Source organism: Aquila chrysaetos, chromosome Z (assembly GCF_900496995.4).
Source record: "Aquila chrysaetos chrysaetos chromosome Z, bAquChr1.4, whole genome shotgun sequence".
Lineage (NCBI taxonomy): Eukaryota > Metazoa > Chordata > Aves > Accipitriformes > Accipitridae > Aquila > Aquila chrysaetos.
Window position 1 is genome coordinate 31,952,782 of NC_044030.1, and position 16,450 is coordinate 31,969,231.

A 16,450-nucleotide genomic window follows, 5' to 3' on the forward strand; every position below is an offset into this window, starting at 1 on the left:
AAATGAGATAATGTTCAAGATTAGGAAAGATTTCTAGTGGGGAGAAAAGTCTTACTTCTACAGTCATATCTCATGACAGAGATGATGGTTTCAGTAGACAGCATGCTCACAAGACTTTGTAGTGATCATACTGTGAAAAACAAGCAAGGCCAATGTCATCTACTGCATGTGTAGGCTTATGATTTCTTCTGACCGAAGAAGTAAAAGGTGTTGAAGGAGGCTGTTTATTGATTTGGTGTAGGAATCCAGTCTGTCGGGCAGCGTTGGGAACAACACAAGAAAGCAACATTTGCAGATATTGATTTAATAATTTAATTACATATTACTGAAATTATATACATGTCAATTACCTGACAGCTGTTAAGCTGGTATATCATAAAGCAAAAAATGTAAGTCATAAGAACCTTAGTAGGCAGGCCAAGAGGTACATGTCAATATTGATGTAAGAACGGTTATCAACAGAGTGACACTGTTAGATTAATTATAATGTCATCATAAGCTTGCTTGAACATTTGAGTGTAAAAGATATTGCATATATAAATACATATTTTTTTTTTTTTATTTTAGTTCTATGAAAAGTTACCATCAGGAAAACCGATTTTGTCAGCTGATGGCAGTATCAAAGAAAGATAACTCCACTGATACTGTAAATGTGGTTTATGTGTGTGTGTATACTTTAAATAGATTATTTCCAAATAACTAGAGTTCCTCAAGCTGAAATAGCCACATGCACATTCACTTGGTGGGGGATAGATATGTTTCCTATTACCCACAAGGAGGAGATTTCCATGCTGTAGTACCTGTAGTGCAGAACCTGCCCAGTTCCTCGTCATGCTGGACACATAAATAAACTCTGAGCAATTTCAGTCCTTTGTCAGTCAAAGAAAAGAAAACTAATAAAAAGATTTTCCTGTCTGGACTCAGAAAGAGGGAAATGAAAATAAGAACTGAATGTGCCTACAGACTACAAAATTTGAGGTTATTGATAAATAAATTATTTTCCAGTCCTTGGACGTAACACACAAATATTCATCTGTCTGGCAGTGACTCCTGAAGTCCCTCAGATAAACCGCCACCACAAAATCACTTGATAAAACACAGTATCAGCTCAGGACACCTATGAGACAAGCCTGCAAGTGTAGATCAAGCTTAAAATACTAGAAATGGAAACATTTATCAGTAAGGCCAGCCTCTGTGGCCTGAGCTCACGTGGCATGTGCTCGAGCGAGAGCAGAAGACTCCACCTTGATGTCTCACAGCCAGCTTAGGAGCAAGGGAACAACTTTCTCTCTGTCTAGATTTTCTTTACATGCAGGTGCCATTCCTCTGGACCCGACATCAGTGAATTGATGAATGAAGAGTCTGATCCTATCAATACAAGAAAAGAAGAAAAGAAAAGAAAAAAAAAATAAAAAACCATACCCCACAAAAAAAGTGGCAACTCTGGACTGAGCTGTGAAAGTGGGTATCCTGAAGCTTCCTTCTCGGCAGAGCCAGCTGCTGTGGTTATTATCCTAAACCTGAAAATGCACGTGAAAGTCTTGGGATTTCTTAAGCCCAGAATAAGATCCCTTCCTCTTAACATAATAAAAGTACCACCCTTGAAAATTCATTCCTTTCTGAGCCACGGATCCAGACTGCTGTAGTATGTTGACCCTGGCTAGATGCCAGGTGCCCACCAAAACTGCTCTATCACTTCCCCATCCTCAGCTGGACAGGGTAGAGAAAATATAGCAAAAGGCTCATGGGTCGAGATAAGGACAGGGAAAGATCACTCACCAATTACCATCACAGGCAAAACAGACTCGACTTAGGGAAAATTAACTTAACTTATTGCCAATCAACCAGAGTAGGGTAATGAGAAATAAAACCAAATCTTAAACCACCTTCCCCCCACCCCTCCCTTCTTCCCGGGCACAGCTTCACTTCCAGATCCTCTACCTACCCCCCACAGCGGCACAGGGGGATGGGGAATGGGGTTACAATCAGTTTGTCACACATTGTCTCTGCCACTTCACCCTCTTCAGGGGGAGGACTCCTCACTCTTCCCCTGCTCCAGCGTGGGCTCCTTCCCACAGGAGACAGTCCTCCACAAACTTCTCCAACATGGTCCTTCCCACGGGCTGCAGTTCTTCACAAACTGCTCCAGCATGGGTCCCTTCCATGGTGTGCAGTCCTTCAGGAGCACGCTGCTCCAGCGTGGGTCACCTGCGGGGTCACAAGTCCTGACAGAAAACCAGTTCCAGCATGGGATCCTGTCTCCATGGGTCCGCAGGTCCTGCCAGGAGCCTGCTCCAGAGCAGGCTTCCCACGGGGTCACAGCCTTCTACAGGCATCCACCTGCTCCAGCGTGGGGTCCTTCATGGGCTGCGGGTGGATATCTGCTCCACCGTGGAGCTCCATGGGCTGCAGGGGGACAGCCTGCCTCACCATGGTCTTCAGCACGGGCTGCAGGGGAATCTCTGCTCCAGCGCATGGAGCATCTCCTCCCCTTCTTCACTGATGTGGGTGTCTGCAGGGTTGTTTCTCTCACATGTTCTCACTCCTCTCTCCGGCTGCAGTTTCTGTGCTGCTGCAACTTTTTTCCCTTCTTAAATATGTGATCCCAGATGCACTACTACTGTTGCTGATGGGCTCAGCCTAGGCCAGCGGCAGGTCTGTCTTGGAGCCGACTGGCATTGGCTCCATCAGACATAAGGGAAGCTTCTAGCAGCTTCTCACAGAAGTCACCCCTGTAATCCCCACACACTACCAAAACATTGCCACACAAATCCAATACAACTGTAAAGCACCTGAAGCCCCATAAAGTTCACTTCTTGCTGCAAAACACATGTGTGAGGACACTCCTGAAAAGAGACGGTGTGGGGATGTGTGACTGACCCCCACAATGGAAGGCGGCACAGGGGAGATAGGCAAGAATGATGAGCTCAGGGAAGAATGTAAGTAATAACAACAAATTGTCGTAAAGAAAGCTGAAATTATCTCAACACAAGGGGGACTGGGTGGAAACATTTGTTTTAGGTATACAGCTGTATCACTGTCATCAGATTGCATAAACAGCCTTCCCTGAAATAACTAGTCAAGAGTAATTTTCCTGAGCTAGCCAGACCAGTGTGGGAGGGGAGTCTGTATGTGACTCAGCCCCATATAAAGTATAAAAACTGAACAACTCACAAAATCAGTGTGGAAGAGAGCAACTGGCTTGAGCTGGGTTTAACCTACATATTCCTTCCCGGCAACTGGGGACACACAGTGTCACGATGGTGAGCATTTAGAGACCAGTAACAGGAATTTGTACAATACATTTGTATTGCGATTCTGCTGTATATTGCAATTGCTATCCTGTGCTTGTGCTGTGATTTCAGTATATTGCTGTATCACTCTGCTAAATCAAAGTCCTGGGTACTTCCACGAGAACGTGGTTAGAGAGTATTGGAGTCTGGTTAGGGGCTGGTAAATGATCCCAAGACAAAATAAGAAAGCATTACTGAAGGCAAAACCTCCTCCTTTTTCTGGATTACCTGTTCCAGGTCACTGAATTGAAGATCTCCCGATAGGAAATCACATGTCTTTCACAGACTCAAATACTGAAAAGTTGGTTCATCTATAGACGACTAGTATAGCCACTGACCCTGAACCTTTAATACTCATATCCAGTGAAACCTGAAATGAGAAACCTGCCTAATTTGCTCAAGTCCTGTCTGAGTCTAAAAAAACCACAAAAAACACAAAACAACCAAATGACTAGCCTCATGGTATTCTCCATGCTCCTCCCTAACTAAAAGAACTTTTAATAGACCACTAACTAAAAGACCTTTCAATAGACCACTAGAACCAATTAAGATGCAGATGACAATCACTTTTTCAGAGGTTCCAGGAATGTGTGACCCCAGGTCTTACCACCTATTTTACCTGTACAGTGGGAGGAGACAGCTACAGGAGGATCACTAGATGATTTTGCATGACAGGCAATAAACGGCTTGATGCTGAATGCTAAATGAACTAATAGTGGCAGGACTGTGGAGAGATTTAATTATTGCAATGATTTAATTATGACAATGTAATGTATCTGTTCTCTAGAGAGGTTCTTGAAAATTTCCTTCTGAGTAACTGATGTAAATGTTTTCTTTGACTTAAGAATATTTAAGATGACTTTCCTTTGGGATCTTTTTCAAGTTATTCATGGTGGATTAAACAACAACTTTGCAACACTTTTTTTCTGCACGCTTTTAAACTCCTTCAGTCTGTACAACACTGTAAGGCCTTCTGCCCAATTTTGCAGCTTGATCTGATCAAAGATCTCTATAAGAAAATACAATTTATCTTAGAAAGTGTTGAATGGGCACAAAGAGCAATCTGTAATAGCAATTACTGTCATCATCATATTTTTGAATCATGTATCCTGTTTTGCTCTTTCTCATTTATTAGTAAATTATTATCATGGCTAAAGTATGGCAAATAACCTGCTGTGCTTAAAACAACAGAAGTTACAGACCTGAACTTGCAGTCATGACAGACTGCAAGCATCAACGTGCTTTGGCAGATTGTGGTTTGGTTGTTAAAATTAGACAATAGCTCAGAACACCCCTTTCCACCCTGCCAAAGCCACCTGATGAAGGTGTAAGCTGACAGGAAACAGATAAGCCTAGAGACTACAACCTGAAACAGATCTCAGGGAAGAAACAAAGCAAAAGGGCAACTAGGAGTAACTGCCTGGTTCCAGAGAAGCATGTAATAGGAGAAGTCTTTTGAAATGGACTTAGAAACTGTTGTGGCTTTAGCTTTACCCAAGCAACTACTTTGCTTTCCTTCTTCCTACATTCAAACTGGGATTTGCGTTGTGCTTTCTTCAGCTGCAGGAGAACTCCTTCGAAATTCACACAGGGCACCGGTAGCCTAAGCCCTATGTAGAGCTGAAGGAAAATGAAATCTCAGCAAGACAAAAGATTTCTTGGGAATCTCAGTTTCATTAATCTGCTGCCACGGTTGTTAAGACTACGCTAGTAACAACATAGACAAGATGGCAACTGGAAGCAGAGGAGAAAAAAGGGCAGTGATGAAGGACTCCCTCAGTGTGACAAGCAGTAATCCAAGTATTTAGTTATTCATTTTCTCCATAAAACATACCTCTGGGTTTGAACTGTCCCAGTTAGATAGGGAAATCTAATACTTTGCAGAGGTGTAAGGATTAAAAAAGTAAACACTACAGACAGGTCAGATGATAGATACCCTACCACAGCAAAAGGGAAACTGAGGCAACAGGGGAGAAGTAAGCCAACACTCTCTTTTTGGAAGCAGCTGTAATTTCTGGCCGTTGAAGCATCAGTCCATTTCAAAACTGATCTCTCTGTCCAGATTTTAAGGATGGAGCATTTTTGCCGATTTTGCTACTTTCTAACTTCCTTGAACTGTTTGCTTTATAAAAGAGGCTTCAGTGAAGTGCAGTTACACGCATTTAAACAAATGTCAGCTACTTCATGTGTAACAGGACAACGAGATGCCATTCTACGTTCCCACCTCCACTTTTTAACTCCCAATCACTTTTGTGAGAAATGTTTATGAAATTGCTGCTATGTGCAGGTACCCGTTGTGGCCAATACAAACAATAAGTGCTCCAGCCCTTTTTTACAGCTGATTGTGTGAATGTAACAGATCCCACTTTAAAAAAAAGAGAAATTTTAACAAATGCTTGGGGAACATACTGTGCTTATTAATTTTACAAGAAAAGCTAGAATTACTTTCCTAGCCTGGCCAGTAGCAGATAGCCTTCATCTTCTCCTTCTATATTGCTATCAACCAGAGAGATTGCAGTATAGTGCGGGGTAGGGCACAGTGCAGGAAAGTCAACTGCTGAAAGACAATCAGTTGTTTCCATGCCAGTCTTTTTCCCCCACTTCAGAGCTCTGCAATATTGACAGCCCTCATGGGCCTAGCAGTCCACACTCAAGCCCACTGACAGAATGGACTGCATTTCTTCTTAGAAAAATCCTTTGATAATAGGAAAGGAAGCATCAGCAGTGGGGCAGCAGTCCCCTCTTCAGCGTGGTACTACCGAAACCCTCAAGACAATCAATAATCACTCCTCTCAATGGAAGGAACTTTTACTTGAGTGAGCCATTAAACCAACTTCACCAACATGAAAAGCTTAAACACACAAGAACCCTACACACCGGCCATTTATCAGTGTGCCTTAAATTTACCTTGCTGACTTACTTTTTGTTGGGCTGCTTTTCTGGAGAGCTATGAGGCTAAAATACCTGAAGAAAGGGCCCAACAAGCACAACAGCCAGAGCATAAGGTGGGGGGAGACAGGGATCTTTTACAAGCCAAACTTGCTGCTTTATCGAGTTGAATTGCCCCACAGAAGGGTGCAGCCAGCACCAGAACCAGTGCAAACAAGAAGGGTGGTAATGGGAGTACACAGCCAAATGGCAAGGGGAAGGGGGGATGGCAGGACCCCCCCAACCACAGAGGTGTGGTGTTGCAGCAACCCACCCTGCCTCAGGAAGTCACACTTTTAATTCCTGGAGAGTAAGAAGAGAGGGTATTTTGCAGAGAAAACAGAAACAATCTGCTATCTGGCCACACATGCCAACAGCATAGCAACATTTGTTTAAATGTCTTTTCCTTGTCACTTTTTGAATTTGAGCATTTTCAAGTTTATTTTCAGTATAAAGCATAACAGCAGCAAGACTCAGCAACACTGTGAGAAAAACCCAGCATCTAAACCAGGGAACTACTTCAGAAAAAGAATACAAAATGTCAAGCTAGTTTTGGCAAAGTCCTGGGAAAAGAGGAGAGAGAGCAGTTAAAAATCTAACCCACCATTTGCTTTTTATTTTTAATCAGGTATAATAAATGTACACAAAAGGATGCATCAGCATTTTTGTTTATCTTAAGTATATGAAATGGTAGGGATAGTAGATACATGGTATGAGTGAGGTTAGAAGTACCAAGACTGGTTTGAAATATTTCAAAATGTCATGCTAACAGGATATTCAGTGAAGCTTTTAAAGCAGTCATGAACAGGGCTTGATTACTATCAGAGCTAGAATCCACACTACACAAAAAAGTTTGACATGGACTGAGAAAAGTCATCTTCCTCATGTCCCATATATCCAGGAATTTCAGCTGTGAAGGCTACAATAGGGTTAGCATGATGCCATTTTCTCTGATTTTGAATGAGTTCGTTGACTAAACAAATTATTAGACAGTAAGTGCAAACTGGTGCACTACTTTGTCATGCTAAATTCATTTTTAGAAAGTCTTAATAAGGCTGAAGGAGTGGCAGCAGCATTTGAGATATTAAAAACCAGTCTAGCACCAAACAATTCCCAAAGTCTAATCCCGTAACTGCCCTTTGGTGGATGCCTTTTGGGGAGTGGGGGGGGAAGAAAAAAAAAAAAAAAAAAAATCACAGTATACTGCAATGAAAGTCACAAATGCCTGAAACGCCTGACACCCTGGATAAGTAAAAAAACTTCTTCGTGAAGTTACACATGGTTGAGATGTGAGTTAAGACCAACAATTTCAAAGATGAGTACAACATTCTACTCATTACAGTGTTTAAGGGAATGTCACACTCCAACAGATTAGGGACCGTATATTATCAGCGTACTTTGGAAAAGCAGTCACTCTAAACAGTGCACTGCCTTCTTGATCCTGCCAACAGTCCAACAACATGGAGTCTGGAGAAAAGGAGGCTGAAGGGAGACCTTATCGCTCTCTACAACTACCTGAAAGGAGGTTGTAGTGAGGTGGGTGCTGGTCTCTTCTGTCAGGTGGCTGGAGATAGGACGAGAGGAAATGGCCTCAAGTTGCAGCATGGGAGGTTTAGATTGGATATTAGGAAAAATTTCTTTACTGAAAGGGTTGTCAGGCATTGGAACAGGCTGCCCAGCGAAGTGGTTGAGTCACCATCCCTGGAGGTATTCAAAAAGCGCGTAGACAAGGCACTTCACGACATGGTTTAGCGGGCATGGTTGGTGGTTGGACTTGATCTTAAAGGTCTTTTCCAACCTAAATGATTCTATGATTCTACATATGTTCAGTGCAGCACTGCACTTCAGGAGTATTTTTACAAGCCCTCCAAACAAAAGCCTCTTCTACAGCTCTCATGAGCTATGCTAACGAATTCTCCTCATCTCCCTCACAACTCACACATGGTGAAAGGCTACTCCAAAAGAAGAGGTTCATTTACATACCTCACCAAAGGGATCCAGGAGTTAGACTCTTTGCAGTGCTTTGAAGGCACAGCAAACTGAGGTTGGAAGTCTTCCCAGGCTGAAATGTGTCTCTCACCTTTCTCTATCTTTCTGCAGCACTTGCAGGTGTTCTTAGCTGGCCTAATTCTGCTCCTTCTGAAACCAGTGAAAACTACTTCCTGGGGATCACCAAAGCCAACATTAAATGCCTTGACAAAGCTTTGCATTAAGTGCACAACAACCCCAACTTCACTCTCAGCCAGATTCCGTTCCCCATCCCCTGTAAGCAGGAGATATCCACTGGGGAAAAAAAAGAAAAAAAAAGAAAAAAATTAACAGATTTTAAATGTATTCAACCTTGCATCCTTTGCTTCTGTAAAGCAATTCAGATTTTGTAAACTAAATGCATGTTCTAATTCTGACATGCTTGCATTTTCAATATATTAGAAGTGTATCGAACTGAAATGACAATGAAGGAAAAAATGTGATCTCATTTGTATGACTGCTTATTTACTGTTTTAGAATTCCGGAGAGTCTTACACACATAGAGAGCATTTATTTTTTAAACTAAATTTCTTGGCCTAGCAAAGTGAAAACTGATGTTCATGACTTCTAGGCAGGTACTTCTACAACTTCAAAATAGTCATTGGGCAGAATCACATAGCCTTTTCCTGCCAATATGTCTTTTTCTTTCTGAAACTGAACAATCTCTCTCAGTTTTTCAATTTGTCTTTCCTGACGCCGGCATCGTTGTTGCGCTGTCTTGAGCTTCTTCCGCAGTTTTTCAACTTGTTCCTCCAGCTGCTGTATTCTTTTTCGCTGATGAACTGTATCCTCTACAGTATAGTTGTGATCACAAAAAACAGCAAGATTGCTAGGGGTCTGGAGAGGAGGCATCAATAATCCAATACTTGGATCTACAAATCTGGCATCTATTTGAGACAAATGAAAAGAAGGAGTTGATGGAGATGGTGGTAACACTGGAGCTGCTGCTGGTGGTGGTGGTGGAGGTGGTGGAGGCGGTGGCGGTGGTGGAGGTGGTGGTAGTGGATCTTCTGGCTGTTCTGCAAATTCTTCAGGCTAAAAACAAGAAGGGAAAAAAAAAAAGTACATTTTCATGCTTAATATTGTTTACAACACAACTTCCTTACTAGGCCCCAGAATAACATAAACAACCAGCACTGAAATTAACAAAATAAATTTCAAAGCCTATGTTTTCAAAATTGACAAACAGTTCTGTGCCTGTTTGGCGTGGCTTCTCAACTGGAGATATTTTTAAGCAGCTTCATTTTCAGGGCGCTTTTGAAACTCAAGTCCTTGATGTCTCAAATAAATGAAAAACTGAAGAACACAGCAAATACTCTTCCTTGAAGACTTAGGTCAAATACATATCCATGATTAGCTAAGAAGCAAGAATGCAGGCTGCAGTTCCATAAAATGGAGTTCAGCTGACCTAATAATTCACCACTGCCATCCCATTCCCCTTTGTCACTCCTCCTTTCTGCTGCATCTTACCATGATATACTTTGAACCTATTAGCTAACTTAATCAAAAACACAGCAGAAGTGGATAATCTTTTGCTGAGGTAGAATAAGGGTCACCTACTGAGGGGGCTGATAAGCTCCAGAGCAGAGAGGTAGACAGAGCAAGGCCTGCCTCTCAACAAATGGGAAGGGACTGTGTCACTGGTTTTGGGCTGCAGCATAAGGGTTTGGTTTCAAGAGACATGATGAGCCAAAATAAACAGGTCTTCAAAAGCAAAGCAGCCCTCCCAGCCCTGGTATTTACTCTCTGCTCAGACATAGTAAGTTGCCAAGATGACAGAAAGCTATTTGCTCTCCCACTGCAGAAATCTTCTGTCCTTTATTAAAAGTCAAAGCAATGCAACACAAGGTATGACCTACACCTGCACTGGTGTGTGGAGGGAGTGAGAAACAGGACTGCACGGCTGGCAGATGGGACGGAGAAGGGAGAAGCACAATTCTCCCTTTTGGCAGCAGCAGAATATCAATTGGCTCAACTCCACACAAAACTGCAATCTTTATCATACTGCTCTCAATAGGTTAACTTGTATGGTTCAGGACAACATGGATCCCTCACCACTTGAGTATAGGCCAGAGCAGAGAATCAGATTCTTTCTGCCCCAAAGGCATGCACTATAATTCAGAAATGCTTCTGTGTGCATGGTGATAAAAAAAAAACTCCACTGTTTAAACAAAAAAGCTTGCATATTGACTGTCAAAAAGAAAGCCTAAGACATTCTCAGTGAAAGAAGTACTGAACCAACTTTCTAACTACCCACCTGTTTCCAATATTATTACTACACATAAAAGCATAAGGGCAGAGACAATGTTGACTATAAGACCAGCTGACAATCCTCACCATCTAAATATCAAGCTCCTCAGATCTGAAGGTCATATCATTAACTTCCTTGACTTTGCAAATTTCCTTGTGAACAAGCTAATACTTGATATTTGGGGGGTCTAGATATCCCTCCTGTACAAACTACAACACTTGGCAGGCAGTAACTGAGAAGGTAGTTTTGTGATAGGTGTTGAAGGGAAGTTTCACATGCACTCAAATATTACTGATCACTTTAAAGTATAAAACCAGCCAACTATCACTTTTATTTCTCAATTACAAGAAATCACTGCTAACCGTGTGCCTAATTCATGCATGAATCTTCTAAGGAGCTTAACCCCATCAGCTATCACTTTCAAACTTTTCTACTAAAAAAACTACAAGGCAAAGATGTATTCGGCAAAGAGAAGTTCACCCTTGTTGGAAGCACAAGCATAAATCAGATCATTGCTGGACAGCTGAATTCACAGAGACTTCCATTTGCAGCTTATCCAGCACATGCTACCACTCTAAATATGTTACAATGTATCACAGAAAACAGCTCCTTGATATCACCAACACATCGTAAGTGAATTCTAATTACTTCTTACCACCAACAAATGGTTCTCCTAAGACATAAGTAAAGAAAAAGAAAGTATTTCAAATTACATAGTGCAAAAGACAAAAAGCTGAATTTCAAAAGCAGTGTGGATTCAATTCCAAACAACCACTACTATTCTTTGTTACTATGTTATTTCTTGAAGATATGTGGCAGTTCATTTAAAAGTGCCCTGAGACAAATAGGAATAGCACTAAATGCTTCTCTGCAATTAAAAGGCAGTCTTCTGTGTTTTTGTAGATCCAGGCATGATAATGAAATGGAGAATGTGGCTCGCCACTAATCCTGCTGCACCAATCGCACTTTTGCAGATTACCCTGTACACCCACTCAGCTTCCAGACTGTAAAAAATCTTGCAACTATTTTACACGTGACAAAGAAAACGTGTGTCGTACAGATGGCAGGGAAGCATAATCAAACAAAAATCTTAACACAGCCGTATTTACCTGGAAATTGTCTGTCTTTCCTCAGGTACCTTCTGCTTATATTCTCTTCTCTGTTATTAGCCACTTTTCATTTTTCAAATACATTCCCCTTTTAATTCTGCGTCAAATCCAATATTGTATATAAAGAGAAAAATCAAACAAGCAAAAGTCCCAGTGTTCCTCTGTGCACTTCATCCCATTACAGTCTTTCACCCCCTAGACCTATCATATCCATTCTCTCCTTTGTCACTTCCTCTACAGCAGAGTGGCAAGAGATCTAACATTTTATATCCTTTACAGGAGTTAAGAATCAATCTTTTCCATTCTTGTCTTGCAGTTATTACATGAAGAAGGAAGACCTCATAACTGACCTGCACCTCACGGTAAGCTGCTTTAGCAGCACAGTGAAGGGAACAATACCTCTCACAGGAGACTACTATCAGAAGTTCAGAGACAGAAGTTAGGGACCAGTCTGGCTTGTGAACACAAGGTAACTGTTAAGGCAAGACAGAGGTGGTTTCAGCACAAACAGATAGCAGGTGCAGCTACTGGTCTGCCCCTCTGTTTGCATCTCCCTTTAACTCTGTGAAGCCAGAGGACAGAGCCCTTCAGAGAGGACAGTCAAGTTTCAGAACTAAGGACCATCATCTCTTCAACTTTAGCAGTAGCCACCAGTCAGCGTGGGAGAGTGCAGTGCAATTTGCAAGTATTATTGAAGTCTCTCTAAAACTCCATATGTGCCACAAATACAGCTGAACAACTTAACTACAGGGCAATACCTTCTCACTTTGCTGCTGTTCCATTTAATTCAGCACAAGGTTTTAACCGAAGTTATATAGCTCAGGTTTCTGCGTAGGCACACAAGAGCAGATCAGAGCTACTGCACGTGTGTATAGTGCTCTATGTGCTCCGGAGCCTCGGACAGCCTACATCTCTGCTCTTGTCAAAGCAAATAAGAACAGCAGTTGGATGTGTTTCAGCCACCACAGCCCCCCACGTGCCTCCAGGTGCACATGCTCAGCCAGCATCCTTCACAATCTGCATCTTCTCCCTGCTGCTCTGCTACATCAAGCCCTGGTAGGCTAATATGAGCAAGATATGTGCATTCCACTACCTTAAACTACAGGTTCTTTGGGTTTACCTTTTCACTGGGTTCAGTATAACAAAATATTGTGGGCACAGCATTTTCTTTCAGAAGCTTGTTGTTGCATTCCCTTTTAAAGCAATCGGGAGTAAAGTGTTCTGAACAAATGCTGCTATACTTGGTTGGCTTGAAGTTTTTCCTTTTAACAGCAGCTTCCCATTTCTTGCAAAGATCAGGTCTTGTAAGAGGAAACCTGCAAATAAGAAGTACTTTCAGCTTTTCTGGAAAGCTTTTTAACTCGGGGTCGGGTTACAGCTAAGCACTGCTGTGACTGACTGCACGATCGCTTGGTTTTTCCTCTGACGGGCTCATCTTCGGAGCCAAACCCCTCCTGCCGACCCAGACCTCGCATACGGACCGGCATGGGGGTCTTCGCCCTCTGAAACCCCGGGGGGGGAGGGGGGGTCGTCCCGCCCTCCCTGAAGAAGGCGGCAAAAAGCGTGCTGTCCCCCGCCGTTCCTCAGAGACCCCCAGGGACAGGGAAGGCGAGGCGCTGGGGCCCGGCGGGGCCCCCCCCTCAGCGGCCGTGGGGGACCGCTGCGCCCCGCCCCCCCCCCCCGAAACGCCGCGCGCCTGTCCCCCTGCTCCCCACAGACCCCCGAGCGCGCCCCCTCCCCTCTGGGCGGGCGCGCGCGCCGCGGCCCCGGCCCCGCCCCCGCCGCGGCCCGGCCCCGCCCCGCCGCCCGCCGCCTCACTTGTGGAAAGAGATGGGCTTCTCTTTGTCGTATCGGTTCCGGCAGCGGTAGGCGGAACAGGACTGCACCATCCTTCCTCCGCCGCAGCCCAGCGTCAGGCTGACGAGCTCGCGGGCGCCGTTAATTTACCGGCGGGCGCCCATCCTCCCCCTCGCCCCCCCCCCCCCCCCCGCCCGTGACCCTCCGAGAGGGACAGGAACGGAACACGGCCTCTCCCGACTCCAAGATGGCGGCGCCAGCTTCACCGGAACTCTCGCGGTAGTGGCGGGAGCCGCGCCCGCCCATTGGCGGGGCTGCGGGCGGGGGCGGAGCCTCCCCGGCGGGCCCTCCAATCGGGCCGCCGCCTGCGAGCGCGAGGCGAAGTTCCCCCCGCTCCGCCCCCTTCCCCGTGGCCGTGCCCCGCCCGCCCTCCTCCCCCCCCCCCCCCCGCCACATCTGGGCAGCGACGGCTGCGGCGCCCAACCGCCACCTCCCCCCGCCCCGCCCCGCCCCGCCCCGGCCTCCCGCGTCCGCCGAGGAGCCCCCGCGGGGCTGAGGCGAGGGACGGCCGGCCTGCTCCGCGGAGACCCGCGCCCCCGCGGGCCGCGGCGGAGGGGTCCCACCTGGGGCCCACTCCGGCCCAAGGGCTGCAGAGGCCGGCGGGGGCTGTGCCCGCACTGCGGCCGTGCCTGCGGGGAGGGAGACCCCTCAGGGGGCTCTTCCGCCCGGGCGATGCCCGGGGCCCTGGCCGGGGATGCTCGCCCCACCCGGCAGGCAGGGCTTCGGGCGTGCACAGCGCGGTTGTCACACGGGCAGGAAGTTGGGTCTGTCAGCCCCGGCGGGTTTCCAGGCTCTCTTCAGCGAAAAAAGGCGGGGGAATGGGGCGGGGGGGGGGGGGGGGGAGGGAAGAGAAGAAGAAAACAACAAAAAGACCACGTTGCCATAACACACAGCTGCAGTAAGGATGTGTAGAACAACTCTGTTTCACTGGCCGAAACTTGGCTTGCAGGTATATCGGCAAGTATTAGATAGCAATCTAACTAAATCAATCTGTCGTTGCAAAGTTTATTTCAAGCAGTTTCTGCACTTCTCCATTCCATAGGCTCACCTTCCAACTCTGCATTAGATCAGCAGGTAAAACCATCGTCTATAACTGACCAACAGGTCTTGCCAGAGGACTGACGAAGGGACCGACCTTTAGTGTCATCTCTGTCAAGTATCACCACATCAGATCCAGAATTTCTCTGACAATGACTCCAGAGCCAAGTGAACCTCCCCACCTTTTTCTCTCTCCCCACCCAGGACCTTATTTTCTCCTCAGTCTACTTTCCCTCTCGGCACTTGCTTTGCAAGGGAAAGAAGAGAAGCTGCACTGACTTCAGCCTGGAGGCTGCGCCTTCTCTGCCTAGACAGCCCTCTGCCCAGCTGCAGAGAAGGTACCAGTCACTGCCATTTGCTTGCCCAGGAATACGACTGGAAAAGCCCGTACAAAGCAATACATCCACAAAGCCGCTCGCATTAGCCATTTTCAGTACTCGGCGTTGGCTAAGCACAGCTAGCTCTGCCCCTCTGCTGCTAGGTCAGCCAGGAGACAGGGAAACAAAAATAAGCTCTTTATAGCTTCCTCACCAAGAAAGACATGCTTACTCCTTCCCTATCCACGCAAATGCCTCTGCTTCTGACTTTTGCCTGACGGCTTTCTTCTCGCTGGAGTCCTGCTGCTGCCAGTGTTCTGGGCAGCGATTCTGTCACAGCCTCAGGGAGCAGCAGAGCGGGGGTCAAGACCAGCTGGGGGTGGCCGAAGCCAAGGCGGCAGCCCTCACCAGCCTGGGGAGAGTCCTGCAGCGCCCGAGCAGGATGGGCAGAGCAGGCGCTTGTGGGTGGGGCCCACTGACACACCCAGGCGAGGCGAGGTGATGAACCAGGTACGAGGTCCACCCCAGGGGAGTCCAGGCAGGAGCAGCGGGAGATGGTGCCAGGAACGGAACTGGAAACACAGGTCCAAGGTCCACCCAGGAGATGGGGCTGGAGAGCGGAACACCTGCGACATAGCTGGGCAGGGACTGAAGGCCCCGACTCTGAGTTGAAGTGGAGCTCTCGTCCCACGGGCAGGGTGTGTAGTCGGGGCCCCCAGGGTAGGTGAGTCAAGGTTATCGAGGCCTTAGTTAGTGCTCTTAGGCTTTGGTTCTCCTATGGATCTGAAGTGGCATGTCTGGGGCAAAGTCCTTCCTGACTTGACACCGGTGTCTCTGCCTCCTCCCCCCACTCCCAGTTTTGGAGCATCACAGTGGAGGCACAGCGTGGCTGTGCACACGGTGGGGCTACAGCTGAGCTCAGCAGCATCGCTAGACCCTGGGAGAAGAGGCACTTGGTCTTGATGTGCGGGGAGGAAATGTCTGGGGGGGAAAGCACGAGCATATTGGAGAAGGGTGGATGCCTCACTGAGGGGATGCTGGTGGATCCCAGCACGAATGGGGGAGACCTGGTGCACGTGTAGATGAGCCACTGAGGCCCTCAGTCACCAAGCTGACTTAAAAGAGAGCTTTCAGCAGCTCTGTCAGGACCACATTAGTATTCCCAGCAGAAGGAATTTTTAAAAGGCTGGGTGGAAAGCAATTTCCTCATCCTGTAAGAATTTTGGAGACTTGGAGAGGAGCAGGGGGAATTGCCTCAAGTGAAGATAACAAATAAATACCACCCCCAAAGTGAAAAACAGTACTTTCATGTTCCAGTAACACTGAAAAGATGTCTAAGCTGTTTCGAACCCTCCCTCTGAACTTTTTTTCAGAAGAAAAGCTACGTCAGATCCATCACCTCCTTGCAAGCGGCTTTTGCTTTGACAAGTTGGCATGTTCCCCGAGGGCCGAGCGTTTGCCCGGCAGACTTCCCAGCCCTCGCTGTCGGGCTGCGTTAACACCTGCGCTACCCTTGTGCCCCTCCATCGCAGACCCAACCCACGAGCACCTGCCCACAGCAGCCGCCACGCGTGGGCTTTGCTCGCTGTCCTCCTGCAGGACCCGTGCGGTGGCTGGAGTCCCCCCTCG

General features: G+C 46.4%; 1 protein-coding gene across 3 annotated transcripts; it reads right to left on the minus strand.

The window, feature by feature from the left end:
- Positions 1-284: 284 nt before the first annotated feature.
- Positions 285-13,742, minus strand: THAP1 (THAP domain containing 1). 3 transcript variants are annotated; one of them, XR_005931614.1, is made up of 4 exons: positions 13,428-13,742; positions 12,730-12,925; positions 8,302-9,284; positions 285-1,368 (listed from the first exon to the last, which is right to left on the minus strand). XR_005931614.1 is itself a non-coding variant. In XM_030005517.2 (3 exons), the coding sequence occupies exons 1-3, from the start codon at positions 13,496-13,498 to the stop codon at positions 8,817-8,819; spliced, it is 735 nt and encodes a 244-aa protein (XP_029861377.1). In that variant the 5' UTR covers positions 13,499-13,742; the 3' UTR covers positions 6,828-8,816. The 3 variants fall into 3 exon arrangements, 1 of the variants encoding a protein (XP_029861377.1); XR_005931613.1 differs by having other exon boundaries at positions 8,205-9,284; XM_030005517.2 differs by lacking the exon at positions 285-1,368 and having other exon boundaries at positions 6,828-9,284.
- Between the last annotated feature and the right edge of the window lie 2,708 nt (positions 13,743-16,450).

Coding starts and splice junctions, on each gene's coding strand:
- THAP1 (XM_030005517.2), bottom strand. CDS start 13,498: ATGGTGCAGTCCTGTTCCGCCTACCGCTGCCGGAACCGATACGACAAA. Junction 12,926..13,427: donor AAGCCCATCTCTTTCCACAA/GTGAGGCGGCGG, acceptor TCTTATTTGCAG/GTTTCCTCTTACAAGACCTG. Junction 9,285..12,729: donor ATACTGAACCCAGTGAAAAG/GTAAACCCAAAG, acceptor TCTTGTTTTTAG/CCTGAAGAATTTGCAGAACA.